At 53.7% G+C, this 18979-nt stretch overlaps 7 protein-coding genes across 7 annotated transcripts; 3 read left to right on the top strand and 4 right to left on the bottom strand.

The window, feature by feature from the left end:
* Window positions 1-1557, top strand: scw1 (Cell wall integrity protein scw1; the record flags this gene model as incomplete). Its single annotated transcript, XM_037327391.1, has 1 exon — window positions 1-1557. The coding sequence occupies one exon, from the start codon at window positions 1-3 to the stop codon at window positions 1555-1557; it is 1557 nt and encodes a 518-aa protein (XP_037173690.1).
* Window positions 1558-5162: 3605 nt separating this feature from the next.
* On the top strand, window positions 5163-6603 carry LAE1-9 (Secondary metabolism regulator LAE1; the record flags this gene model as incomplete). Its single annotated transcript, XM_037327390.1, has 9 exons — window positions 5163-5198; window positions 5261-5296; window positions 5354-5441; window positions 5499-5540; window positions 5593-5747; window positions 5806-5843; window positions 5897-6034; window positions 6098-6517; window positions 6567-6603. 9 exons carry the CDS (start codon window positions 5163-5165, stop codon window positions 6601-6603), a joined length of 990 nt encoding a protein of 329 aa, XP_037173691.1.
* Window positions 6604-10905: 4302 nt separating this feature from the next.
* Window positions 10906-11216, bottom strand: CGCA056_v012145 (uncharacterized protein; the record flags this gene model as incomplete). The annotated part of the gene is made up of 2 exons (XM_037327389.1): window positions 10906-10955; window positions 11054-11216. 2 exons carry the CDS (start codon window positions 11214-11216, stop codon window positions 10906-10908), a joined length of 213 nt encoding a protein of 70 aa, XP_037173688.1.
* An 831-nt stretch (window positions 11217-12047) lies between these two features.
* CGCA056_v012144 (uncharacterized protein) lies at window positions 12048-14161 on the bottom strand (the record flags this gene model as incomplete). Its single annotated transcript, XM_037327388.1, has 4 exons — window positions 12048-12844; window positions 12893-13404; window positions 13454-14004; window positions 14111-14161. 4 exons carry the CDS (start codon window positions 14159-14161, stop codon window positions 12048-12050), a joined length of 1911 nt encoding a protein of 636 aa, XP_037173689.1.
* Window positions 14162-15396: 1235 nt separating this feature from the next.
* On the bottom strand, window positions 15397-16777 carry CGCA056_v012143 (uncharacterized protein; the record flags this gene model as incomplete). The annotated part of the gene is made up of 2 exons (XM_037327387.1): window positions 15397-15777; window positions 15830-16777. 2 exons carry the CDS (start codon window positions 16775-16777, stop codon window positions 15397-15399), a joined length of 1329 nt encoding a protein of 442 aa, XP_037173694.1.
* Window positions 16778-17143: 366 nt separating this feature from the next.
* On the top strand, window positions 17144-17519 carry CGCA056_v012142 (Uncharacterized protein; the record flags this gene model as incomplete). The annotated part of the gene is made up of 3 exons (XM_037327386.1): window positions 17144-17146; window positions 17202-17408; window positions 17475-17519. The coding sequence occupies 3 exons, from the start codon at window positions 17144-17146 to the stop codon at window positions 17517-17519; spliced, it is 255 nt and encodes an 84-aa protein (XP_037173695.1).
* Window positions 17520-17740: 221 nt separating this feature from the next.
* On the bottom strand, window positions 17741-18828 carry CGCA056_v012141 (uncharacterized protein; the record flags this gene model as incomplete). Its single annotated transcript, XM_037327385.1, has 4 exons — window positions 17741-18267; window positions 18349-18480; window positions 18536-18743; window positions 18799-18828. 4 exons carry the CDS (start codon window positions 18826-18828, stop codon window positions 17741-17743), a joined length of 897 nt encoding a protein of 298 aa, XP_037173692.1.
* Window positions 18829-18979: the final 151 nt, after the last annotated feature.

The raw sequence follows: 18979 nt of genomic DNA, 5'->3' as shown, positions 1-18979 counted from the left end.
ATGGCTGCGCCGGCTTTTCTGCAACAATCGCAACCCTTCAGGTCGTCCAACGGCCAACCTGCGTTCCTGTCCTCCGTCAACCCCTTCGATGCGACAAAGCCCGTAGGCACCCCGTTCGCTAACGCAGGTCCCGCTGCTTCTTCCGTCCTCATTCGCCGTCTCCCTTTGAACACTTCCGAAGAGTCGCTCCGCCTCATGGTCGTGTGGTCCAAGGAATTGGTGGACGTTGAGGTTCTTCCCGTGGACCATTCGGACGACAAGGGATTCCGGTCGGCCATTCTGAAGTTCAGGACCACGAACGGCGCAATCGAGGCGAAAAACATGCTGGACGGGAAGTCCAACATTTCCAACGACGCGAACATGATTGTTGAGATTCTTGGAGGAAGTCCGACCACCTCGAGGCGATACGCCGAGCCTGCAGGTACTGGGCCGTCGAGCACCGCTTCCTCCGCGACATCATCTGCACCAACATCGCGACAGCCATCGCGATTCAATGGGGGGTTTCAGCCTCTCGAGAAGATCTCGCCGCCCCTGAACGCTATCTACGGCTCCAGCGAATTGCCAAATCCCGAGTCCAGCGCGCATTACCAGAATCTGTTCTCCCCGCAGTCACCTATCGGAAACCATCTGTCGGAGCGAACTCGCGCCACAGGGAAATCAATGATCAATGACGACGCCGGCGACGACGACGACACCGGTGAGTTGCTGAAGGACCCGGTCGCCTACGCGGAAAACGGCGCCACGTCCCAGCGACGGGCCACCGCCCCACAGCTACCTATCTCGCGTCTGGCCAACCTATCCCTCAACACCAGCTCGTCTTCTGGCCCATCATCTTTGCCGCAATATGGTCAGCAAGGGATGGGACCGATGTCAGCTCATCCAGCTACCATGTCGCCAACCGTCTTGGGCAGCGGCTCACACGGGGGGATGCCCTTTCACATGGCAGGTGGCCACCCGTACGCCCGGCATAACTTCCCCCCGGTGAACCCAGCCGACCAGAACCCGCCGTGCAATACTCTGTACGTCGGTAACCTTCCCATCGACACTTCCGAGGAAGAGCTCAAGGCTATGTTCTCCAAGCAGCGAGGATATAAGCGCCTCTGCTTCCGGACCAAGCAGAACGGCCCAATGTGTTTTGTTGAGTTCGAGGACGTTTCCTTCGCGACGAAGGCTCTCCACGATCTCTACGGCCAGCCCTTGCACAACAGCGTCAAAGGTGGCATTCGCTTGAGCTTCTCCAAGAACCCTCTTGGCGTTCGATCTGGTCAAACTCCCGGCCAGGCCACTTCACCCATGGGGGGCATGATGACGGGTTCTACAAACGGTTTCAAGACCGCCAATGGACCCCCTCCAGGCCTCGCAGCTCCCCCAGGCCTCGGCGCTGGCCGCTTCAACGGTAGTTCGACCGCACAGTCGTACACTGTTGCTGGATTCCCCGCTAGCAGCAACAGTAATGTATGGAATGGGTACAGCGGCGCCATGACGGCCGGCGGGCCTGGATCTTTGATGAACGGAAACAACTCCAACTACCTGCCACCTCACATGCTGGGCAGGTAAATGTTCAGAGGATGGGCTAAAGCTGCCCTAGGGCATTGGGACGCACTGTGGCGAAATAATTGGGCGTTACGGTGTTCCTGGATGAATATACGACGACATTGAGGTAACCAGACGGACTGGGGACGGCATCGACGGACAGTCCGTCTCGGGACACTGTCTTTCTACCCAAGCTTTTCAATGGGTTCAGACCCTGGATCTGCGGCACTCTTTGCCACACGGCGCATACGCATTTACATTGGCATCTCATCTCGGCACTCATCTTCTCATTTCTTACATCAACTCTACACGATTCCCATCTTGGCTTTGAGCGACTGGGCCCTTTTTATGACTCGGAATCGCGTGAGCTTCTCGGGAACGGAAGACGTGCATCAGGAGGCGCTTCGTTATGGGCCACCTCGGTCCAGGGGCGCGGCAACGTCGAGGTTTTGATTGAAGTAGTTCGGTTTAACTCTCGTTTCTCTTATTCCCCCCTTTTTTGTTTTCGATAATGGCGCCGGTCTGGTTTCCTTTCTTTCATTCAGCATGGCGCGTGGATCGGACATTTACTACGGTAGACGAGCTTCGGGGAATCTAGTCTCACGTCCCTGCGGACTATTATACCCTGCGCCAACGACTCGAGGACGGAGTTTCTGGGTTCGATACGTTTTGCGATGCTGTTTTGCGAAGCATTCTCAGGATCTGGGGCAACGGGACTAAGGACAAAGAAACTCGCGGGGGAATGGGATATCCACTGGCACAGCGATTAGCGATTGATGCGTACGGGGGAGCGTTGTGTTGGGTTTTCAGGAGCATGGCATGAGTCAACCAAAAAGAGAAAATGCCCAAAAGCACAGAAGAAAGCGAATGGATTCAAAGTTGATCTAACAGCAAAACCCCTCAAAAGGCAAGGAGGCCGAAAGTCGTCGTTTTAATCGCGCGCAACACACACGTTTGGGTCATAAAGGACACGGATTTTTAAAGAACGCGAACACGGAAAGAGAGAAGGCGGAAGGGAAGAGAAGGCAGTCTGGCAACGGCGCGTCCTCCATTCTGGGCATGGGAGGCAAGACTGCATCTTTTTCTTCTGTGAGGCACGCACAAAGGCATGGGCACGCATTCAACTGGGGTTCTTGTTTGGCATCAAAGACGGGAAGGGGGGACCTCCAGCATCGCGCAAAGCACAATGGTTGGGACACTCTGTGAGCAGGCTGCGTCATGGGGACCGAAGAGGCGGGGTTGGAAGGGTTGTCCTGGCGGGAAGACGCCCATCCCCGGCGTTTTCTCCAATTGTTTCGGTTTTTGACGTGTTTCCTGTGTTGTTTCCTTGCCAATTTTCTTTTTCACCATTGAGAGCGAAACATACCCCCTTATGGGATACTATTAGGCCAAGAAAGGAGTTTGATTTCTGTTGTGACTAGACAAACCGGGACTCAAGTTTGTGCCCATGATCTGGACCCATTGAGGTTGTGACAGCGCGTGACGATCCCGTTCCCGGTGGGAAGGTAAAGTTTTGGTGGGCTGGGTGGGTTCCGCGGCCTGTTTTTCGGTTGGGGGGAAACAGTGACTGCCAACACCTTCCTGTCCCCCTCTCGAGAACCGCCGCCGCCACCACACCGCCCCGCTTGATGGACAGGAACCCGAAGCTGGGCCGGGTGGATGATGGGTTACCTTACCTTGCTTCACGTCGCACAAGGTCGGAAGGGCCCCGTCTTGGGTTTAGTCGCGTCGCCGCCCTTTCGCGCTCGCGCGCGCGCGTCCACGATGTATTTTCGGGGGGCCGAGGAGGGATATCCCTGAGACCCCCGAGTTACAGTGTTTGCATTGCCGCGGGTTTTATTTCCCCCCTGTACCAGTTCCATTACCATCGGTGGTCCCCTAACTTTTTTGGCCCCCTTCTGAATTGCCTGAGCCTTACGCTATCTCTGTCTATCTACCCCGGATGATCCAGCGGGAAAGATGGGGGCGCGGGTTTTTTTTCCTTTCGGCAGTGTCTTGGCGTTTTACTCGCTCGACCCTTTCGTCGTCTTTCGAACTCGTGATTTTCTAGAGTGCATCTTGCGGACACGTCGTTGAAGACAAAAGCTGAGCATTGCGTTCATCGACTCGCCATCGGCGTTCGTATTGGACTTTATCTGCTGCACATGCTTTCCTTCCAGGTTGTTTTTTAGGTGGCGCGGTGAAGCCATAACGACGCCTTGGAATTTGACTTCCCCTCAACACTATGGCGCTCAACAACCAAGACTACGGGCTACATCATCTTCATTGACGCCTTCTGCGCCTCATCAAGTACGGATGGATATGCTCAAAAAAGCAAAATGAATCTCCTCGACGGGGAATTGAACCCCGGTCCCCGGCGTGACAAGCCGATATCCTCACCACTAGACTATCGAGGATTGGTGTTATTGTTGCAAGGTGCAACAAGTTTGGTACTCAAGACCCACACCAAAGCGGGCAAGCGGAGGTCCTCAGCTCAGATGCTCCGATTTCAACCACTTCGAAAGTGACGAGGTGAAGAAATAAAAGAAAAGAAAAGCATTCAGAAAAATGTTCTCTGTGGTTTTAGTATATATTTACGACCGTATTTCCTTTCGTCTCTGCCCTCGTCTCTGTCCCGCCTTGCGTAGTCTTTTCTTAGATGGTGAAAGAGTACTGCCCGCGCAAGTCGAGCCATGTGAAATTCCAAACATCACGCAGAAACATCACGTAGTCTCGATGCATGTTTGGTTCTTTGTGAGCAATCACATGTCATAGTCTTCAAAGACCGCAGAATTTCGACGATGGAACGTCGGTGGAGTAGGTTTCCGCTTTGGATCATGCTGCCTCTACTCAGAAATAAGAAAAGTGCCATTCTGGCAGCGCGCATCTCGCAAAGGATACTACAGAAGGAATTATTGTCTCGTTGGCAGAAAAGCTCCCCTCCCACGACCACCCATCGCCTTTATCTACGTGATTTGTGACTGAATGGGCCCCCCCCCGACTTGGCAACCCGGATCCAGCGATGTGCATCATCAAACGCATCTCCTTGCCGTCTAGATCCCGCAGGCGTGCGGTCCGAAGGCCGCAGCACACCCGGCCGCCTTTTTTTTTTCTTGGGTTCATCGTACGATTGATCTTATTCCCGTTATTTTTCGTCCCCATCGATTGTGCTCTAATACGTCCGCGGAGCAGTTCCGACTTACTCTCCACCGGTGATCTGCCCGCCAGGTGCCATGTATGTCTTGGACCGTTCGCCGTCGCGGTCGATTTGCATTTCTCAGATCTGCTTCCCCGTCTATAGATAGGGGTTTGTGTCGGGCGGCTGGGAGATACAATGAGATGGAGCGGGCCGCACGCGCGCGCCGGATGTGACGCGACACGGGGATTCTCTTCTCTTTCTTCCTTTTCGTCTTGTATGTATTTTCTCCTGGGCTATCTATCTGACAGCACGATCGTAATTGTTTCTGGGAAAGGACTGGACGTTACAGACAGCGATTTCCTGTTCGAAATGACAAGCCATCAGAACCTGTAAAAAGCGAAATTTCCGACACGAGAGGATGTCCGAGAAGGCGGCGTCTCGGCGCAGTTCCAAAGCCGGTTCGCCGGCCGCAGCGGCGTCCTCCCCGCCAGCGGTGACGGAGGGCCAAATCATGGCGCATCTCGACGTCGAGATTGACGCGGAAGATGTGGGGAAAGCATTTACCTTGATTTGTGTTTGTTCTCACGGCTAAGTGTCTGTTACTTACAGCCCGCGGATAATGATAGTGTTTTCGACACTGCGAGTGTAAGAGCGCCGGGCTTTCTTCGTACTGCACGGTAGCAGAGGCTGACTTGTCGGAAGCTCGCCTCGTCAACCACCAGCGTCAATGAGTCGATTCTCAACTACCGGACGGAGAACGGGAGGACGTATCACAGGTATAAGGAGGGCAGTGAGTCTTCTGCGCATGGTCCGCCGTCGGCAGATACGCGCTGACATTGCCTTGAAGAATACATGTATCCCAACGATGAGCAGGAAGTCGATCGACTGGGTATGCCTTATCCAGGTGACTTACATCCACAGCTGCTGACCAGTTTTTTCAGATCTTCAACATAACATGTACCTCCTCACATTTGATAATAAGCTCGGCACGGCGCCGCCGAACGATATGAACTCACACATCGGGCGTGTGCTCGACTGTGGCACGGGGAGCGGAATCTGGGCGATCGAATTCGGGGACGAACACCCGGAGGCCGAGGTATACTTGGACCAGCTCCGGCGGACTTGACTTGTGGCTGACGATTTCGATGTGCCAGGTGCTCGGGGTGGACCTCTCTGCGAACTTCCCAGAGTAGTAAGTCTGCCCAAGCAAATTGCCTTCAAGTCATGTAAGCTTAACACATCCAGTGTCCCGCCGAATGTCAAGTTCGAGATCGACGACATTGAGGAGCCATGGACGTGGTCGCGCCCCTTCGACTACATCCACAGCCGGATGATGACGTCTGCTATTAACGACTGGAGGGCATATCTCGCCCAATGCTACGAGTGAGTGGCCAATAGAAGTGCTCGTTGTCACGTTCATACAGCAGCTGACGCGAAACCCGATAGCCATCTCAACCCCGGAGGCTACCTCGAGCTCAACGAAGCCGACGTGAACCCTTTGTCCGACGACGGCACCCTCAAGCCCGACTCCGCTCTGTCGAGATGCATGTGCATGATGGCAGAGGCCTCGGATATCTTGGGCCGCCCGTTTGTCGATGTGCAGGGGTTAAAAGACGTCATGGTGGACGTGGGTTTCGAGGACGTTCATGTCCACCGTTTCAAGTGGCCCACAAATCCGTGGGCGAGACATTCAAAGTACAAAGAGCTCGGTTTCTGGTGCGAGGAGAACTTTGCTGGGAATTGGGAAGGTATTATCATGGCGCCGTTCACGAGGGGCCTGAAGTGGACTAGAGAGGAGGCGATGGTGTTTGCGATGGAGGTGAGGAAGGAGTTGAAGGACAGGAGTATCCATGCGTACTTCTCCATGTAAGTTGTGATTGAACTGTTATGGCGGCGGTACTGACTTGACACATAGATGGTCGATATACGGACGGAAGCCTGGAGGAAGATGAGCCGACCTCTGGCCATCGCTGAGGCACTCCATGAACAACCCAAAGAGCTGGTTGAGCGGTGGCTAGTACAACGGAAACAGCTGGACTTCAATAGACACAGCTGTCAAAGCATCCCTGCTCTCCCTGTTGTGCATTTTGTCCTCATCCATCGGCAATGGATCAAGATGGGCGCTGGTGCAAGTGGCCGGAGAAGTTACGTGATCAAGGTTGGGCATCAGGCCACCTCCATAATCGATCAGTTGTACTGCATTTTGAATGTCTCAATAGCTCTCTTCCTTTGGTAACCAATGCGGAAGGTCCACGAGAATTAGAGCCATGTATGGACATGCGTTGTTTGAGACATGGGCTCTGCGCTGGCAAAGTCACCGACCAAGCTATCAGAGACATTGGGGAACAACTGCCGTATCGCGTTAGCGACCAAAACCCAACTAGGATTGACAGCTTCTCTGAGGGTTGCAAGAGCAGCGTGTCGAAAAAAGCCACCGAAACGGCCGCTACACCCATTTCCCCGACTGACGGGCTTCGATATCGTGGCGTCTCAGACACGTACACCAGATTTGGGAGGCAACCACGTTGCCTTTGGGGTTAGAGAGGTGTGGTGGATGGACAAGATCTCCATTGGACATAAAACCTTGGGTGCCGGTTCTCATTCGTCCGCCGCAGGGGCTAATGGTGTGAAGGCGACCTCACGCGTGGGATGTTGGAGGTGTCCTCTGAGTCTGAGGTTGCATCGCGGGCGGCGGCGATGGAGAAGGAAAAAAGCTGCCGTTTCGGGCGCCGTTTGCCTCGGCGCGTGGGACATTCGGCCTCGGCCATGGGGTGGGATGTCGGCACTTGCGCCATCCGAAAACTGCGAAGCTCGAGAACAGCAAAAGCAATGTCATGGTGAAATGCCGTTTATTTTCCGCATTTTCCGGCATCATGTGAGATCACAGGCTAGATGAGGGTAAGCAATTTGTCAGTGCCGAGAGCGAGGCAACCGTCACGGGCCGCGAGACATCCGGCTGCTGGGGTGCAGTTGCGCCATGGGATGAGATGAACATCTCAAGACAAGAGATGAGAACTGCAGGCAGCCTGAAGCTGCTTCTCACCCGCAAGATCCTGCAGGCTAAATCGAATCTACGCCGCAGGAAAAAGACGCGCAGAAGAGGCGCGCCCGCGCGACCTCATGATTTGCCCTGCCTTTTCTGACGTGTTCTAGGCCGGGTTGTCCTCGGTGTGGCGCCCAGGAGTGACGGTTGCTGGCTTGCGCCGCGTGTGCGCGGGCGCCGACGAATGGCAGCGTGACAGCGACATTGTCAGTTTCGTCTGGCAAACGGACGGACGGGCGGTATGGGACGGCTCTTGTTGTCCCCTAAGCCTCCCGAAAGGGGTCCTTGGCCATCGTCTTGGTGTAGACATGTACACACTGGGTGGGCGGGGAGTGACTTGAGGTGTGTCTCGTGAGTGTGGCCGCGTTCTGTATCGCTGGTCTTGGAGCAGGTGGGCGGACGTGGCTGGTGGGATTCGCTTCACCGGTGAGGGGCCCTAGGGACGGGACGGGACCGGTGAAGGGAGGTGAGTGAGACTTGGTACGCGGTTGATTTTCGAGGTGGGATGTATGTGAGGCACAGCAATAGTGTGTGTGAGAAAAGTTGGAACCGAGGCAAGCCGCTAAGAGATGGAGGGTGGTTGTGGCAGGGGTTCTGGGGCGCGAGGAGAAAACTGTCACGCTGGGAATCGAATCCACATCGGAAAGTGCTCTTAGTAGCCATTGATTAGCGAAAAGTGCGAAATGCGCATTCCGCATGCTGCAAGAAGCTTGAAACAGACCTATTCGAAACGTTGAAGAAATGTGATGACGCCTGCATATGGAGATTGTCGATTTCCGTTGGCGATGGTGGTGTCGTTGGTGTGTGAGCAGAGGAAACGCGGAGGTGGCGGCGGTCTGGGCCTTCTGTTCTGCAGTGCACATCACCTCGACCAGGAAGGAGCGGGATCCGGCCCCGGGCCCGACGGGCGGGTCCGGTGATGATTAATGTGGATCTGCTTCCACCGGTGGTCCGGGGCTGCGGTCGTGCGACCCCATTTCGTTCGAGGACGGTGCATCTCGTGCAACGGCGGTTGTAAGCGGACATGATTTTCGCCGCCGTGTAACCCGCCCGGTGTGAGCTGTCATTTGGAGGAGCTGGGAGGGGGAAACAAGGCAAGGTTCTGGCCACCGGCTGACCCTTGAGGCTGAACGTGGATGGGTTCGTCGAGAGATCATTTGCCAAGCGCGAGGGGTGAGACGATGTGAGCTGACTTGCATTTCCCGGTATACGGCGCTTGGGATGAGGAAACGAGGCACGGCAGGCGCTTGACTCGGGTGCGTGATACGGATACGAACGGCGTGGTTGTCATGAGGGGAGGTATTATAGACTTGCTCCGTCACAACAGGGTGTTGAGGCTCTATGCCCAATCAGTTCACTCTAGATTGTCGGTTTCGTGAATGTTAGCGCCTCGAAAAGTAACGTCAGGTCAGTCAAGTGGTTTCGAAGACGCAGACGTGTTCTGACTTGCGAGCCTGATGACTCGGCAGCTTGGCGTCTAAGAGAGGAACCGCTGATTTTATTTTCACGGAGATAACCTTAAAAATTGCTTATTGCAACGTCCTATCGAGAGACGAAGGACGATGAAGCTTGAAAGTTTTACCAGACTAGAATCCGGTGGATGACCGGCTCATGAATCTCATGCGATTACTTCAACGCGTGGGTTGATGAGCCCTGTCTGCAAATGTGATCCGATTTTTGAGTTGTGCGAGAATTTTCAAGCCTCTTTGAATGTGTTCATGAATGACGTGATGTTTCTCACTTGCGTCCATACCAAAGGTGGCTTAGAATAAGTCACTCAGATGACGAGATGAGATGTATGAAGTCTCCCTGAGAGTGAAGGATGATTTCCCCCCTCATAATCTACGGTTTTCTGATGGTCACTGCAAGCGAACCTTTAGGGAATTCCTCAAGTTAACAGAAAATAAGATACAGATATATGAGAAGAGGGGGTGCGCAGGAAATGAGAAGTTCTCGTCAGAGAAGCAAGCTGGCATTCCAATCGACGGTTCTGTGAAGAGCAATAAAATAGTCGTTTCTGAGGATTAAATGCAACTGACTCTTGTGTCTGCTGAGTTATGGTTATGTACAAGAGTTTTGCTAGTCGGACAGTGTCCACACACACGTATATGATCCGTAGCCTATTTCTAAAGCGACTGTATTTCCTATTCTCGCTTTCGTCGTCCTTATTATCTATTATTATTATCTATATTACTATCGTCGTCTCCGTCGTCGTCTCCGTCGTCTTTGTCGTTATTATCCTTATTACTACTTCTATCGTTCTCTCTATAATCACGAATCATAGGGGACATTTCCAGGACAGCTAACTAACACTGCCCGACTAGCAAAACTCATGTAAAATGCTCCATGTCTTTGTTCAGAATGGGTTTGATCCTTAGCACATAACAGAGCTTCAGGGCTGCCAGGACAGCCAGGACCAGTACGCCTAGCTGTTTCCATGTTCATTCAAGTGGTTTTCAACGTGATTAAACCATTTGGTGATCTGAGTGACGGCGTGGACGCGACTTTGGACTCGACTTGGCCTAGATTCCAACTAGCATACCAATTGCACTCCATCAACGATCGGCGACAAGTTCTTTGGCAGAGAAGGAAGCCACCTATGCGTTCATTGTTCGCTACTTCTCTTTTCGCTCGAATCGTTCTTTTGAATCCATCATGTGCGTTCAAGCCGGGCTGAGTTGTGCTTTAGCATCTGCAATATTGTGAGTAGCGCCTTTCACCCGAGGCCTTTCCTGCCCCAAGCCAATATGGTTTCACTCTTTGACGACTGACCATTGATTCCCTGTCCACATATCCACGTCTGAGATTCATAAACAAATAGAAAATCTGGTAGACATGGATAGACCCAAAACAAGTCCTTGGATACTGGTTCGGTTTAGGCGTTTGTGGCAAGAAACGGAGTCACGAAACCACGTAACGACTGCTCGAGGTAAGAGATGGGATCTATTGGCAACACGCCATCTAAGCAATGGAAGCTTCTTTGATCAGTCTCAATGGTGCTCAGTATTCTGGTGATCCTATCATGTTGTCACAGGCTTCACAACCTCGACCGCAGTTGGCCCCTGAATCCGATACCGATCCGAAGCGAGATCACAGCACACCGCCAAAAATTCCAGCTGAACGAGAACAAGAGTCCAAGTAAATCTTGGTCCCCATGTCTCTAGCTCAGGCCATTCTCTTGGCACCGTCGCCGTCCCCCTTCTCGTCTTAATCACATCTTCGGGATGTCCTTCTTGGGAGAGTAGACCCAGGGAACGACCACTAAACCCACCACGTCAGTTTCTTCATTCTGTCTGTGCCTGTTGCTCTCGACTCGGGGCCTCTCATGGATCATCGCGGAAAAAAGGAAAAAGACTTACTGGCGTAGACCTTGTCGTCGCGGTACAGCAGACGGATGCGGTTCGTGCCGTCATCCTCGGCGACGATGATCTCGACGTCCTTGCCGTGCTTGGCTAGGATCTCCTGGACATCCTTCTGGATGACGGTGGCGCGGGTAAAGAAGTGCTTGAGCTCGTCGTCCATTTTTGCTTGTGTTATGGGGGGTTTGTTCTGGTGGGTGGTTGTGTTTTGGGCTTGGTGATGTGAATATTTGCTGGTGGGTTGTTTGGCTTGGGAGTTTTTTGGTGGAAGGTTTGAAAACAGCCTCAGGTAAAGCAGGATTTGCAGATTTTGTTTTGGAAACAAAACACGGAAAGACAGGAAGGTGCTTGGTCGGGGTTGATGGCGGGTGCACTCGCCGAGGGGAGATGCACAAGGCGGCACCCGTCGAGAGATGGGTTTGAGGGGACTCGGGATGGGAGGCAGTTGATACTCGAGCGGCTTTGGGGAAGATGACGGGCGACGGGAAGCAGTCAAGCTTGGCTGCGGGTCGAGAATATCAAGAATACCACCGGTTTATTCCAAGCCATTCAAGGCTGGTACTACTGCCCCCCCCTTATTGTTCATCGGTGATCTGATGCCTTAATGTCATCAAGGCATGATATAATGTGAAGGAAGACAGAGCCCTTCACTCATGGAACAAGGGGGTTTGCAAAGACAAAGGGAAGCCCCATAACAAATAAGAGTCCTCAAATACAACCTCCAATGCTAATAACGCTTAAAATATATTGCCAAGAGCATGGTTTCTTATGTTCATTGTCAAGAAGAGTGTTGGTGTTGATTTTCTCCAATTTACGCTTCACTGTGCGCCTGCCTAGAGCCTCTCTCGAGTGTCTTGAGATGAAATCCTAAAAGATGATGATCCCGCCTCAAATATCCTTGCTGCAAAAATTCCCCTGCCCAAAGCCAAAGTATCCAAGCTCTTTACCAAATCCAAGAGTGAACTGCTCAGTGTCCCAGCGACACGAGCACCCGTCAACCACTCCCACTGGGCGAAGGGCCAAGATTCATAGTCGCCTGAAAAGACGGGTCCAGCTGCAGAGATGGATCTTGCCCTGACCCAAGATCGAACCCATCTTGCGCCTGGTTTGGGTCCCCGGCAGACCCATCCGACCAGTTCATCGTCATCGTAGCCCAGAGGTCGTGATACACCGGCTGACCATTCACCATGGTGGAAGCTCCGTTCGGCATCTGCTGCGCCAAACCATGCGGACCATTCCGGTTGAAATCTTGATCCCAAATCGGGAAATACGGGTCCAAAGTCCCATCAAACATCGGACACCCTCGAATGGTCCTCGGTAGCTTGTTCACCGGCGTTTCGATATTCGCCACGCGGGCCTCGTACTTGCGCTTGATCACCGCGAAGATGACTTTGCTCGCAGACAAGACATCCATTGTCTTCGTCGCAGGGGTGAGCTCCTCGTGATTTGCCGATAGCCTCGTCAGGTAGGAGTCGAACTGCAGCTGCTCGCGAGCGCGTGCATGGTCCCATTCCGGACATAGTGGCAGAGGAAAGGAGACGCGGATCGCGACGATGACACCTTGAATGAAGCGGCCCCAGTCTATTGAGGCGAAGTAAATGAAGTCCAATTTGTCCAGGGTCAGAATGTAGTCGAAGAAGCTGCGGAGCAGGGTGAGGATCTTTTGGAGGCGGCTGACGGGCATGGGAGGTCCGAGATCGCTATCGCCTATTTTTGATGTCGAACGGAGCTGGAAGATTGGGGCTGAGAGGAGATAGATCTCTGTGAAGAAATTTGCGATGGTCATTGAATCTTTTCGCGGTTAACACATGTCTGTATCAAAAGGAGCAGGAAGCTTACGTTGATCGTTGAGACTACTGGGTATGTTGCCCTGCCACTCCCTAAACTGGCTTTCAAGACCCAAGTGCATAAAGTGGACTTGCTGCTTGACCTGCTCAGAGTTCGGCCTGACTTTTGCCAGCTCTGTCGCCTCCTCAACGATATGTTGCAGGCGAGCCAACCAAGCGAGCATATGATCGCCCTTGAGTGCGGAGGAGTGCTCGAGTATGTCACAGCATGCGCCGGTCCAGGAGGTGTACTGGAGCGCCGACGTGTTTGCCCAGCCGGTTGCAAACCTAGCATCGGTCAGAGAGGTTTTGCGGAAGTACTGTAAGAAAGGCAAGACGTGCGCTGAGATGAGGTAGAAACAGGCGAGGTAAGCGCGGATGCCGTCGAGCCGATCTGGGGTGACGGGCGACGCGGCGGTGACGCCTGACGGCGGGTCGACGAGCTCGAGATCGTGCAGTATCTCGGCGGCCATGCGGACGTATTGAAATGCCTGCTTGCTCTTTGGGCGAAGATGAAATGGGTACCTGGGTCTGTAAGTGTATATCCAAAGTCAGCCAGATGGAGGTGGCCTACCATGCTGTGTAGATGAGGAGGCCTTGAAGGAGCTCCAAGGTCCGCTCGCCGCCAGCAACGAACTTGAGGCCAAGAATCTTGCGGAACTCTTCATCGTACAGCGTGTGCCCTTGTAATGCACTGGAACCTGATGCTGTCGCTAGGATGGCGAGAAGAAGGAACGGTTTCGTCTTTGATAGTGATGTGACGGTGGCATCGGGTGGTAGGGCGACACATGGAAAGTTCTTGAGCATGGTCCGGAAGGTCTGCAATAGTTTCTCGGCCGAGTCTAGGTTGAACTGAGGCTTCAAACCGAAGCTCGATACCGAGACGGAGGGTCCTGACGAGGGCGGCGAAGAAATAGTGGAATGCGAGCCGCTGCCAGAGCCGCTGAGGCCAATCATCATGTCAATCGAGTCCTGATCGGAGTCCAACGGCAAGAGTTCCTCCATATACCGCTCGTGACGCGCGGCAAGACCGTCAACATCATCGGGCTCTTCCAACTGGGGCATCTCAAAGTCGATGCTAAAAGTCTTGGAAGGGCCCGGCGGAGGAGGGGGCCGCGGAGCGTCCTGGTTCCTGTCAAAGAATGAGCATGGGGACAAAGGTTCCGATAGTGCCAGGATGACGGGATACGACCGCGATTGAAGGATCCGACAAGGGGAACGGGATACTCACAGTTTGGATTGACGTGGCCGGCGTGTCCTGGGGCCGGTACGAAAGACGCATTCTCGCTTGAATTCCAGACACCTAATTCGATCGGCCAACGGGTCAGTATGCACATGGACTTATACGCCGAAGCAGATCGGAAGATAGCATCTCGTCTAGCTAAGACGGAGTGGACTCACACACCTTCGACATATTCCAGTCTGCACACTAGGCTGGCACTTCACCTTGGCTGCTCTACAGGCCTCGCAGGCGTTCGTGACCCTCTGTCGCGGGGGTGCACTGCTGCCTCCTGTGCCTTCAGGGTCGACATTGGATTCCATCGCGATGGATGAGGAATGAAGGAGGGTCCAGAAGGAACCGGCGGGGTGAAGGGTGGACGAGCCGGATGACAGCGTGGGGAGCAGGACCGACAGCGGTTCTGGTACTCGGGTTCCAGCCAGCAGGACGGGAAGAAAGGACGAGGGACGATATCAATTGAGTCGCCGGGTCCGGACGAAGAGGGAGTTAAAGCCGTTGAACGCTTGGACAGCCGGGTCTGCCCCGATTGACGAGGCGATGGCACGAGTGGTTTTGAGGGTATTCCTTGTCGGCCGGGTTCTCGTCGACGCTGGTCAATGACCTGAGCGTCGCAGCGGCGAATGAACGATTGCTTTCAAAGCTCCACGCGTCTAGGGGTACGCAGCAGGCATCCGTCTAGTGAGACATCGCGGTGACGGGAGGTCAGCGAAGGACAATGGGATTAGAGCGACCAATGATGTTCCGGTGACCGTCGGATGTTGGCGATTGGCTGGCCGCAACAAACGTCCTCTGGGGAAGAGACGTACGTCGCGCTAATTCGACTCCGCTATTAGGGCGACGGCCAGGGGCCTCGACCGCTTGCAGGCCGACTCTGGACCCTGAGGTGGTGCGGTGCACGCCGTGCGCCTTTCATCTGCAACGACGTCTGAGGATAAGTTCCGAACCACTTCGGAGTGTTGGGTCGCACAGGCACAGCCAAAGACAATCATATCCCCTGAAATACGACCCAGCTTGACTTGGTCCCTTGGTTGTTTGAGGCTCGAGTCATTCACTTAGTCGCAACAGCCGGAATCCACTATTCCTCAGTTTGCATCCGAATAGCTTCATGTTTACTCTCATTTCCATGTGGACAAAATCCTCACCACGGAACGGCAATTCGAAACCCACCGAAGATGACAATAAAAACAAAGTCTTGTAATCGGGATCCTACATTATGGCATGCTATTCGACTTCAGCCGCTGACGTGACTGGGCTTAACGAAGGATGCATCATTACTACTACTGCATGTCCTTGATGTCAGGGTTGTTGCCCTTGAAGATGCGCTCGTACGCATCATCCAGTCCCCATACAAATTTGGAAATGTCGTTGACATGGTACTTGGTCTTCTCATCGTTGTCAAAAACCAAGTGCTCGCCCTGTGTATCGAGATCGATCCCCAGGCCCTTCCAGTTGGGAATATGCACACCTTCACGATGCGCTTGGAAATCCGAGCTCGCGCATCGTGACGAGCAGTAAACCGTGCTTTGGCCTAGCTGCTCCGCGCACTCCTCGCAGATAACAGCTTCTTCTCCGCTGCCGCCCATCTCCTCATCCTCGTCCTTAAGTTGGATGCAGCCTTCGCCGGCAGCGCAGCTATGAGCGCTGTTGAGGTGCTCGTCCTTTCTGCCAGTCAGCTCCTTGTTCTTCTGCCTTGTAGGGAGCATAACTTACGTATCCCTCCTCGTAACACTTCTCCGAGTCAAAGACCGTCCTCTTAGTCAGGCTCAACTCGGCAAAGATGAGACACATCGGGCATGCCAAAACGTCCTCTGGAGGCACCTTGCCCGAGCACACATGGCATGGGGGAAGGTCATAGAGTTCTTTATTGACCTGCGGACCTTGAGGAAGAGGCTGCTGCCGCTTCTGAGCTTTTAAGATCTTATCCTGCTCATGTGCCGCCTGCGCCCTCTTGAGCTCGTTAAGTGTCCGTTTGTGTCTGTCCATGTTGCCGGACGCCTGTGACCTTGCTGGCCTGTCGGCCTCGATTTGAGCCATTACTTCTTCAATATCTGAACCAGATCGTAGCTTCTCCACATATTTCGTACAGGACGGCGGAACTTCGCCCGTCTTTGGATCGCGAAAGAAAACGTCGATGAGGACGTCGTTCTCCTTCTCCGAGGGAAGATTGTCGAACTTTGAAGCCAAATCCTCGAGTTTCGGCGCGTCGTCAACGCCCCTGTTGACAGCCCTACGGACGTCCTCGACAAGAGTAGCGGTTGGCTTCTCTTCGTCCTCCAATGCCGCCTGAAAGTTGGCCCTGCTCATCGCGCCCTCGGCGGTGCGGCCTGCTGCGGTTCTAGGCAGGGTCTCGCGGTACTGTTTTGCCTTCTCCTTGTCGATGCGCCCCTCAATCGCCTTGAGATCTGCTGTGAAGTCCTTCAGTTTGGCGAACAGATTGTCGAGGTCGTTCAAGAATGCGGCGTTATTGGAGAACCACTCGTCCTTGGAGTCGAGGTATCTGCTTCTCATCGTCTGCACCACTTCCCCATAACAGTCTTTGCAGTGCGCAACGTGGGCCTTTCCATGCTGGTCGGCACATTTCGACTTGATGCTTTCGGCTGATTCGACCGTTTCCTTGTCTCTCCTCCGCTTGTCTTGCAACGCCTTGATCTTGCTCATAGCGACTGCCGTTGCTGGGGCGACAATGGCGATCTGAATGTGTTGATGCTGAGGTGTATGCCCTGACCGGCTCTTGAACAACTGTGGATTACGACCACCGCAAGTTTATAAGAATGAGTGCGATGATATAAACGGGGGGAAGCTCGGGTTTATGGATGAAGTCTGTTTCTTTGAGAACCGTGGTCGAGGTGAAGTGGATCCTCAGAGCAACCAAGGTCTGGTGCACGGTGCTTCCCTGCTATTTCGGTGAATGTCAGCCGAGCTTCAGCCGGCGCTTCCATTGCAGGCAGGTCCGGCCCTTTCATCTGCCTCAATCTGAACTTTACAGAGTCAACACAAACACCACACTTATCAGCACAGGACAACATGGTTAGTTAATTTCTTCCCTGATATCGCAATGTTGCGCTAACGACGCGTTTGATAGGCCGACAAGCTCCGCAACCAGCAAGAACTCGAGCGCCTGCAAGCCAAGTATATTGGCACAGGACACCCCGACACGACGAGTTGGGAATGGAAGACCAACATCTACCGCGACACCTACTCCTCTATTGCCGGCCACCCACCCATGCTCTCCTACATGGCTTTGGCAGAGAACGAGCCCACGCAGCTCCTTAGAGCCAGACTGATTCGGGTGCGTTCACCTTCTCGGGATAGCTCGTCCGAAATACAAAGTACAGTCTTGCTAACGTGTTGCCAGAAAATGATGCAACCAGCTGGCCCGCCACCAGTACGCGAAGATTAACCATCCACCGTACCATCATGTCTGGGTTTTACAATTGGGAGACGACAGAACGGCGTTGGGGACATGCTCATTGGGATCATAACGGAGGGCACAGATACCCTTGATTAATCATTGCGAACAAAGGCTATTCATAAACGCGTAAGCTTGGAATGCTGCGTTCCACTGGGTATTCTTTACAACCTCTTCGACAGACGTCCTTACACCACTCGTGCCCATGTCCATCATCGCGACGGCCCCGGCTCTGGAGCCTCCGACATGTCCACGTCACCCTCTCCATCCTCTCCTTGGATGCCCAAACTGGCGCCTATCTTTCTCTCAAGCGATTCGTCTGCCTGCTCCCCGTATACCGTACGCACCAAACCAGCGACGCCATCGATACCCATCTCCTCCTGTCCCCGCGGCCCGACGAGCCAGGTGATATCCTCGCTACCGTCGTTCGCCTGTGACGCCGGATTCTTCTGCACCTTGCGAACAACATAGCCCTGGGCCTGCATCCGCTTAAGAATATCCTCTGTCTTTTCCGCAGCGACATTGGCTTCGGCGTTGACGCGGTTGAGGTAGCGTCGCAGCTTTTGGTCGGATAGCTCGCCGCTGGACAGCATGATTATGGATATGATGAGGGTGTAGAAGCCAACATACGAAGACTCGTTCTCGGCGCTGGGTGCCTTTGTAGGTGTGATAATCGTGGAGGTGCGGTATTTGGCAGGGAGTGTCGTGGAGAGGACGAAGACGCCGGAGGTGGTCTTGGCTTGGGAGCCGGATTTTAATGCCGCAAGTCGTTAGCTTTCGCCAGATCTAGAGACGATTGGAGAGCATTCTGTAGGCATACCCTGGCGCTTCTCTGCCATTGTAAACTTTTCCTTGACCGCCAGCTCTCGCAGCTCCATACCCCAGACTGTGCGGAGCTGCGATTGCGCCAAGTCGAAGACTTTCCTGAATGATCTTCCCTGGTCTCCAAGAACTGGCAGAACTGTCAGTTGCCATCCATGCCGTGCCCAAACGATTGTTTTCTTTACCTCGTTCCTTGATGCCCTCACGGCGGATCGGAGTTCGTGAAAATTCGCACGCAAGCACATAGCGCACCAACTTCTTGGCAAGCTGATCCTCCGGGGTGGCGTCGGCCTCACCGTTCTCCTCGTCCCCATATTCTTCTGCATCTTCGGAATCGTCGTGCGCGCGGCGTTGTCTACGTGCCGGGGCCTCTTCTTCAGACTCGTCTTCGACCTGCTGATTGTCAGCTTTGCCTTCTTTGGCCATCAGTGCGTGCCGCGGGGCATACCTGTCTTCTGCGTCGTTGTGTAGGAGGCATCCTGTCTGCGTGAATAATGTAGCCGAATGAGATTTATGTATATCCGCACAAGCCCACCCAGGAGGTATATATCGTTTCAAGAATGCAATCGAACAAGATCCGATTCGTTGCGCAAGGTTTAGCCACGAAATGGTGATCTAGACGCGTTGGG

Source organism: Colletotrichum aenigma (genome assembly GCF_013390185.1).
Source record: "Colletotrichum aenigma strain Cg56 chromosome Unknown KSG_Cg56_contig08, whole genome shotgun sequence".
In the NCBI taxonomy this organism is placed as follows: Eukaryota; Fungi; Ascomycota; class Sordariomycetes; order Glomerellales; family Glomerellaceae; genus Colletotrichum; species Colletotrichum aenigma.
The sequence above is the reverse complement of the archived record's forward strand: the minus strand, read 5'-3'. Positions and strand labels throughout refer to the sequence as shown.